This window comes from Lissotriton vulgaris, chromosome 4_1, assembly GCF_964263255.1.
Source record: "Lissotriton vulgaris chromosome 4_1, aLisVul1.2, whole genome shotgun sequence".
Lineage (NCBI taxonomy): Eukaryota > Metazoa > Chordata > Amphibia > Caudata > Salamandridae > Lissotriton > Lissotriton vulgaris.
The window spans coordinates 1,769,510,208-1,769,518,627 of record NC_141691.1 but is presented as its reverse complement, the minus strand read 5'-3'; the positions used below and the strand labels follow the sequence as shown (position 1 = coordinate 1,769,518,627).

General features: G+C 45.6%; 1 protein-coding gene across 1 annotated transcript in view; it reads left to right on the top strand.

Annotated features, from left to right (window-relative positions):
* SLC25A32 (solute carrier family 25 member 32) overlaps positions 1 to 8,420 on the top strand; it is a 147,831-nt gene that overhangs the window by 53,535 nt on the left and 85,876 nt on the right. The window contains exon 2 of the mRNA XM_086966094.1: positions 605 to 755. Within this exon, the coding sequence (XP_086822220.1) occupies positions 605 to 755 (151 nt within the window). The remainder of the gene's footprint in view (positions 1 to 604; positions 756 to 8,420) is intronic.

Genomic DNA, 8,420 nt, shown 5'->3' with positions numbered 1-8,420 from the left:
TGCCCTGTCTGCTGTTTTGCCCGTGGACTGAAGGATAGGACGGAGATGGGGGCAGGCGTTGGGGGAAGGTCCTATAAAACAAGTTTAACAAGTTTTAAAAGGAGACATCAGGCCGTGAAACTGAAAGTACGGCCATGTGGCCGTGAATAATTAGGGGGGGAGAAATGCGCTGGGAGGGCTGCCTTTGATGTTGTAATGCGAGGCAGGCAGGCAAGCAGGCGGCTGGTGGCATTGTGCACGCGCTTTTTAGGGCTTGCGCTTGCGCAATCACCTAAAAAGCACATGCACTTCAAGGAATCGCCAGTGTTGTTAAACACTCGATAAGCCATAATAGAGCTTCGCCAGCTATGCGCAGAAGCGCATCAGCAGGCGAGCCCTAAAAAGTGGCGCTAAGAGGTTCATGGGCCATATGGTGGGGAAAGACTAGTTAGGCATCTACAGCTTTTATACACTGTGTTGTTTTGATATCATGTCACTGTCTTTAATCATTTTTAGCATGTTGCATCACTGCATGAACGTTTCTTGTATTATTATTTTTTTTGTAGCAGCCACTATTGTGTTGTTCTGATCCCATGCACACTAACACCTTTTGTTTCTTTTGTAGTCAGCGATGGATTGGAACTGCGGCCGAAGTACAATGGGATTCTGCATTGCATGACCACCGTATGGAGGCATGAAGGATTGCGAGGCCTTTACCAGGGAGTCACCCCAAACATGTGGGGGGCTGGAGCTTCCTGGGGCCTCTACTTTCTGTTGTGAGTTTACAATTTGCCAAATGGTTTCTTCTGTTTAAGGTTATTGAAAATGCATTTTGCTGTGTCCCGTTTTTACATTTTCTGTACCTCCTTTGTTCCAACCTTAAATAGGTATTATTTCAAAAGCCACAGACAGTATTTTTTAGGTCTTGCCTAGGCAGCACTTGCGCTGTCTCTTCGAGACATAATGTATTCAGGTATGGATTTGAAGCTCTTCCTATTTTCCGCCCACCTTTTCAATTGACTCCTGATACTGTCCTTTGTAAATGGTAGCTTTTGATTCGTCTATAGGCTTAGTATTCCCTCCTTAGAACGTCCTTTTCTCCATTTGTAACCTCTCATGAGAACTGGCCCTCCTCTTACATGTGTTGTTACTTGCATGTGTTATGGACAGTCTGTTAGCACTATTTTCTTGAATGGCTTTCTCCTATTGCAAGCACAACTAGCTTTCCTGCAACCCAAAACTGTTTTTATTTTTTTGTTAAAGCACTGCCGCCGTGCTCTACCTTATATTATTTTTGGGCTTCTGGTAACGGTTTTAAGCTGTGCTTCGTTGTTTCCAAACACAAGGCACACTTCAGGCTTGAAAATGGTGGTTGCATATTTCTTTTGTTTTGCGCGGCTCGCCGAAATCAATCGTATCACACACTGAACATTTACCAAAAGAATAAGCTATTACAGCACACCCATAATCAATATACAGTAGGTCCTAGACATAACACAATATTGTGGACCAATATTACTCCAAATTCGATAAACGGTCCCAATAGTCTTGTAGTGACATAAAGGAATCCATTGTTCCACAGGACAAGATGAACAGGTCACGAAGCTTCAGTATAAAACGTTCCTTTTATTATTTTGCAAACTCCTATCCAAATGTAAAGAACAGCCAACACGTGTTGCGTCTGTAGTTGATCAGTACTCAGACTTTCTCAAGGCTATTAATTGGTTCTTTGGTAGTTCCAGAATCAAGTCAAGAGTGAAGAACAGTCGGTCACTATTAGGTAAAACCTCTCCACGGCGTAATAAACTAAGTATCCGGGCAATCACCATTGATGGATAAATGTGGTAAGCTGACCATATGACCCAATCTTAGAAACGCAGTCTAGGGCCGCCCCAGCCCGAAACCAAATCCGTTGAAAAAGTTGTATTACACAAAACTCCTAAATGCGGTGTAAAATCCTCTTATGTAAACGCCACATTGGGGTAAGAAGATAGGGAGCCCGTGGATATCCTCCTAGAACTTGTGGGTGTCAGGTAGCTCCAAATCAAAGTTGACGCGAGGACGGACCGACCGTAATATGTCGAGTCCACTAATACTGGTAAGGCGCCATTTATTATTATTATTATTTTATGATTTCTAGAGCGCCTGGTAACCCGTAGGCATCCCCGCGCTATAAATCTGTTCAGACCAAAAAGGGGGAAGAAAGAGGGGAAGGATTATTTGGGAAACAGAAGGGTCTTGAGCAGTCACTGCACGTTCCACACTGAACAATGTTGCCTGCAGGTTCGCAGCCCCTCATCCTTGTCCTGTACCCGGGTGCCACGCTTTAGGTTTGAGCATGACACCTGCTTTTATACCAACAACACGGGCACCGTGCTTAATATTTTTGCAGGCTACCCCTTTTAAGGTCGAAGTCTGGCGTTCACTGCGCAAGCAGTGTCGCGCAGGCGAGAAATTTTGATCTCCAGTATGGGGCTTTAACCCGCCTCTCTCTTCCATTGGCTAGCTCCATAAATGGAGGCTAGCCATTGGAAGAGAGATGTGGCAATCATTGTGGGAGCAGATTCGTGGGCGTTTCTGTGTTTTTAAGCTCCGCCCCTTTTCTCTGTCATGCAGCGGTGGGCGTTTGTTTATTTTTTTTTTCTCAAAGGTTTGTCTTTGTCATTCTTCCCGAAGATAGCGCCCGGGTAGTAGCTTACTTGCTCTTTCGTTCCCTCCAACCTACTTTCCCTCCTGTTTTGTATTTCCTTCTTTCTATTCTTTTTTCCTCTCATCTTTCACATTCTCACTCTGTTTGGCTGTTACACTCTCTTAGCACTTTTCATCATTCCGCTTTCATGGAGCCTCGTTACAACTGCGTGGACGCTGGGGTGTTAATTCTGCGTTCCCAGAGGGTTCCAGCTTGAACCCAGAGCGTCCCCAGAGAAATGAAATATTATTGGGTAAAGCTGTGATACAAACATAGCCTATGATAATTACTCATTTTACTCAGAGTTGAAGTCAGTAATTTTTGATCCAATTCCCTGGTGATTCCTTATTTGAGCTATAAATGCATACAGCTCCTCCGAGCTCTAGCGCTTGGAAGCCTCGGTAGTGAATCCAGCTCCTCCGGCAGACCCGCTTCCTTCCTCCGTGGGGTCTTTGCAGGTGGCGGGGGCTCGTCCTCACCCGTCTGTACCCGATGCACTTTGATGTGGGGATGTTTTGTACTTTGATGAAATGCACAATGGCGAAAATGCTAAAATAACCCTGTAACCCTTTAAATGCTGTAAGTGCCACTGCGGCATCGTCAACATGCCAACTAGCCAATTACTGCCGCGGCTCGAGCGCTGCGGACTCATTATAACACCGGGGGGTCTGAAGGAGCCGCGCATACTGCAGTGACGTCAGCACTCAAAAGGGAGCCATTAACGGGGCTGTCGTCGCGAGCAGCATCTGAAAAACACAACCCAGCACTTCTGAGTCTGCCTGCGAGCGGATCGATGGCGGAGGGAACGTGGTGAACACTCTTCTGCGCTTGCGCAGACACTGTGGTGCTTTACCTTGACTCAGGAACGACTCATTACTGTTCTTCAGCTGCAACGAGAGGTTATTAGATCCTAGACGAAGACTTTACACAACCTCCTTCCACCGCTCCTAAAGTGGCTGCTGCATCTCTTATTCTACTGCCTTGAGATGCATGCAGCTACTCAAGGGCGTAGGGGACACTACATTTTTCGGGGGCATCATAGGGATAGCCGAGCAAGGCCTGCCCTGAGTCGAAGAGCCAAGCACGAGCCAAGCGATAAAAAAAACCCATAAATCATGTAATAAATAACATGACAAAAATATGATGAAGACTTTAGAATTAAAACAATGTATTTTCAACATTTTTCAGTGGCTCAAGTATATACGATTATATGACAGACGTGAGTGACATTTACTGTACGTGATTTTTTAAAATATTAAATATTTAAAAATTCCCCATGCCTTAAAGACGTTGCCATGAGTTACCCAAAATGTATCCGTTTGCCATGTTCTCATTTTATCTGGCCTATAGTGTTAAATATATAGCAAGATTATTTTATGTTACGCATATACAAGTGAGGTTTTTGTAGCCACCAATCATGTGCTGAATGAATTACTTCAATGTGCTCTCATACTGGATGGCTAAGGAAAACGATACTTAGTGAAATAAAGAAATGGGCCACGGATCACACAATTGGTCAAGCAGAGAAGCAGGGATTTGCGCCCAGGATTGCATATGGTGCAACTCAGAGACTGTAAGATTTGATCTTGTTCGCTTGAATTTAACCCCAACAATCAATGCTCTGTGTTCATTTATTCAACTATTGTTCAACTAGCGATGGGGAGTTCAATAATACACTTATCACACCTTAACTCATACTGACACTGTACATGCATATATAAAAGTGCGTGTTCCTAAGCAGTATTCCATTGAATTGTTCCCTGCAGGGGGCAGCAGTAAAATCCTCTTTGCATGGTATCTGCGGCTATGTGCACCAAAGGCCTGTAAAGATTTACAAAGCCAGCGGGGGCAGCACACATACTAGGTCAGTGGTTTTTGCCATGCCAAATGTCTGTTTCTCCCCCTGATTTTAGAAGCAGTCTGTCTGTGGGTGCATTGAATAGTTTTAGCAGCTTCACAGTCTACAGAGGCAGACATGATGGCAGATCAGACTGTGCCATAAATGGCAGCAGATATGTTTCACCATTGAGGCAGTAAATCTCTGTCTTTCTCTTCTACATCGCTCGTCTTCATTTATAGTGTTTCGTCTTTCATTCCATCGCTTATTTCTACTCTAATGTCACCCTCTCAGTATTGTATTCTTCCCTCTCACGTCACTTTTTATGCTTAATACCTGATATTCACAACTGTCTTGTTTTTTTCTCATTTTTCCATTTATCACTTTTCCTTTGTTTTTCCATTGACACCTTCTACCTCATCCAGGTTTCCACATCTTCTCAAATTGTGACTCTTGCGCTAACGACGCTCGCTAGTTTTGATTTTATCCCAGTTGTGGTCTTCGTCCCCCGGAGGGCTGCACCCCGCATCACCCCTGGAATCAAACAGCTTCCACATTTATTATCCAGTGAGAGCCCGCAGCCTCTGGACAGTATTTCGTTTCAATCTGCTCACAGTTCTCCCGGCGAATTTTCTCCGTGCTTGAAGTTTGGCGATTCGTAGATTTGCCATTTACAAGCCGGTGAGGTTCCCTGCACAACCCTTGTTTTAAGGAAAATTGTGTTGTTCATCGTACGTTTCGCTGCTGAGGTTTTCTATTGTGGAAATCTACTCGCAGCAGATTTTTATTTTTACTTTCTGTTTCGGTAAAGGCGCATTTGGGAGTTTATAAAACTACTTTCACGATGTTGGAGCAGGCAGCATGACGACTTCTGGGATGCTATTCTTCGACACAGGTGTGGTGGGCAATGATAAACATAGTGTCATGTATAATGTAAGTTGTGGGTTCCTTCTGGGGGCGTTTTCCCCTTTGGCGCATTTGAGGTTTTAGTGACTAAATGTTAGTGTGGCTCTGAACCCCTGAATCACCCCTCATTCAAGCTGGACCCCTTCTCTGACGACCATGAAGCTGGGTCCCATGGCAGGCTCCTGGTTTCTGTTCCACGGTGCCGGGACATACTTTAAAAACCCAGCCCAGTGGTGCGTCCGCAGCCTCGCCCCTTCTTTCTCTGCCTGGCACACTCCCGCAGGGACCATTGCTGCAAAACACTGCTACTGACCGCTGCCAGCTCCTAATGTGCGTCACTTTCATTTACATTTATTTAATCTAACAGCCCCCACCAGAGCCCTCAATGACTCATCCATCACATGGCTTCATTTGAATGTTTCTCGGCTGTATCGGTCAGTTGCCTTATACATCATCGTGTCCGTATATGTTGCAGAAGGCACAGCTATTTAATAGCCCCACCTGCACGGATGAGTGAGTATGTGTACTCCGAGAGTAGAGAAGAGCTATGGTAAGAGTCAAGATTTCTGCTCTGGATGACAGGAAAGGTGCCTGTGTGTGTGTGTGTGTGTGTGTGGTTCTGTCTGTGTGTGTGTGTGGGGTTCTGTCTGTGTATGGGGTTCTGTCTGTGTGTGGGGTTCTGTCTGTGTGTGGGGTTCTGTCTGTGTGTGTGGGGTTCTGTCTGTGTGTGTGGGGTTCTGACTGTGTGTGTGGGGTTCTGTCTGTGTGTGTGGGGTTCTGTCTGTGTGTGGGGTTCTGTCTGTGTGTGGGGTTCTGTCTGTGTGTGGGGTTCTGTCTGTGTGTGGGGTACTGTGTGTGTGGGGTTCTGTCTGTGTCTGTGTGTGGGGTACTGTCTGTGTCTGTGTGTGGGGTTCTGTCTGTGTGTGGGTTTCTGTGATGTGCGTGGTTCTGTGTGTGTGGGGGGGGCTCTGTGTGGCTCTGTGTGTGTGTGTGTGGGTGCATGTGGCTCTTTGTGTTGCTCTGTGTGTGTGTGCAAATGCAATAGGTCTCGGATTTGCGAGAGATGAAGTTATTGGCAATGTAAATGACAATGCCATTTATTTATCTGTTTCAAAACCAACACATAAATAAAAATGTTGCCATTTACAATGCCAATAGCTCTAACTTTTGCAAAGGCGAGACCGTTGCATTGTAAATGCTTGTTCTCCCTGTGCTGCTGATCTCGCTAGTCCTCTTTTATGAGGGTTTTTACATCATCTTTAGCATGGCGCCTGCTTCATAAGCAGTACATTTATCTGCACGGGCACCACTCTTTAAAATTCTGCAGAGTTCCTGCTTTTGTTTACTTCTGCATACTTATTTCTTTAACCCCTTCGCTGCGGCGGCTATTCCGCCGCAGCGCTAAGGGGGCGGGGCGGCCGCGCGACGGTTCCGTGCTTGTAACGGAACCGCTCCGTCACGGCTCGCGGGTGAGCTGTGCTTGTGACGGAACGGTTCGGTCACGAACTCGCCCGCCCTTTATTTCGTCAGCGCAGGCGCGGAATTCGCACCGCGCAGGCGCGGCGAGCGGGCCGTGACGGAACCGTTCCGTCACAAGCACAGCTCACCCGAGGCTTGTGACGGAACGGTTCCGTCACAAGCATGCAAGGGGTTAAGAGCGCTGCGCTTTTCACAAGCGCTACTGTCTACTTTTTTATTTCTTCCTCTACGTTCCAGTGCTTTGAGACGCAGATTTGCTGGCTTCTGCGGAGCTTTTGAAGCTGGTGTGTTTGCCTTCCATTAGTACATGCAAGTTGGGTGTTTGAATATACCATCTTCTTGTTTACACATTATAAACAAGCATTACAAATGCAATAGGTTTCGCATATGTTGGAGTTATTGGCATTATAAATGGCAATGTTTTTTACCTAAATGTTTGGAGACAAAGGTCCTTAGCAGTGGTGAAAATAAAAAACAATTTTTATATAGACCACAATAGGCTGCTATATATTAATCTCCCTTGCCCACCGGGCAGGGAATTCATTAATCAAAAGATAAAAGATTATCAGTCAAGATACATTTCTAGAACAATAGTTCATTGCAGTAAGGCACACTCCTGTGCCGTACCGGGAGGAAAAGAAAATAGAAAAGAGAGAAAGGGGTGTTTCAGGCAAAGAAAAAGAGCAGGCAGCGTACTGTTTCAAGTCAAGAGTTTAACAGTATCGCCTGGAGTAGTGCATACAAATTCAAATACACATTGTTTTAATGTATGCCCACTCATAGGTGTCGACGTTTCGATCCCTCGCTCAATTAATAAAGGGGATCATCTTCAGGACTTAAACAATAGTTTTGCCTGGGTTAAACGGCCCGTTAGGGGGAAAAAAACAGGGGTCAGAAACAATGAGAGATTGTCAGTTTAAATGAATGAGGAGAGTGGTCAGTTCAAGCCCTTTACATCACTTGCAATAATCGAAATCGCAGTGGGTGATCTGTGCTGGTGAAAGTGGTAGTACAATGTTTCTGGATTTACATATATTACAAACAAAATTCTCAGAATCGCAGTGATGGGCTCGTGCATGTGGGGGCTGGTATGGAATTGGAGGTGTTGGTGCAGGAAAGTGACTACAAAGTTTGCTCAATCCTCTGTGATATCGTGTCGAGGTGAACAAAGTGCATATTATATTTACGGGATCAGACTTTCGGCGTGTTCTATTGGAATGGACCAGGATGAGCAAATGCAAGCGGTGCGTGGCAGAGAGCATACCTCTTGTTGGAGGTGTAGAGTTCAGGTAATGCCAGCGTCGCGGGGGCTTTTTTGGCAATGCAAAAAAGGGTTTTATGTAAACGGCTGTAATAATGGAATAGAGGCGATCAGCAGTTTAATTCTACCATTTGCGGGTAGTGTTAGGATTAAGGTGGTCTTTGGGCATACCTTGGGCTCGATAGTTGTGAGCCCGTGGGGCGCTTGCGAATGAGAATTCTTCACGGTGTTACTGGTGGCCGTGGGCAGGACCCGTGGACGGTGTACTT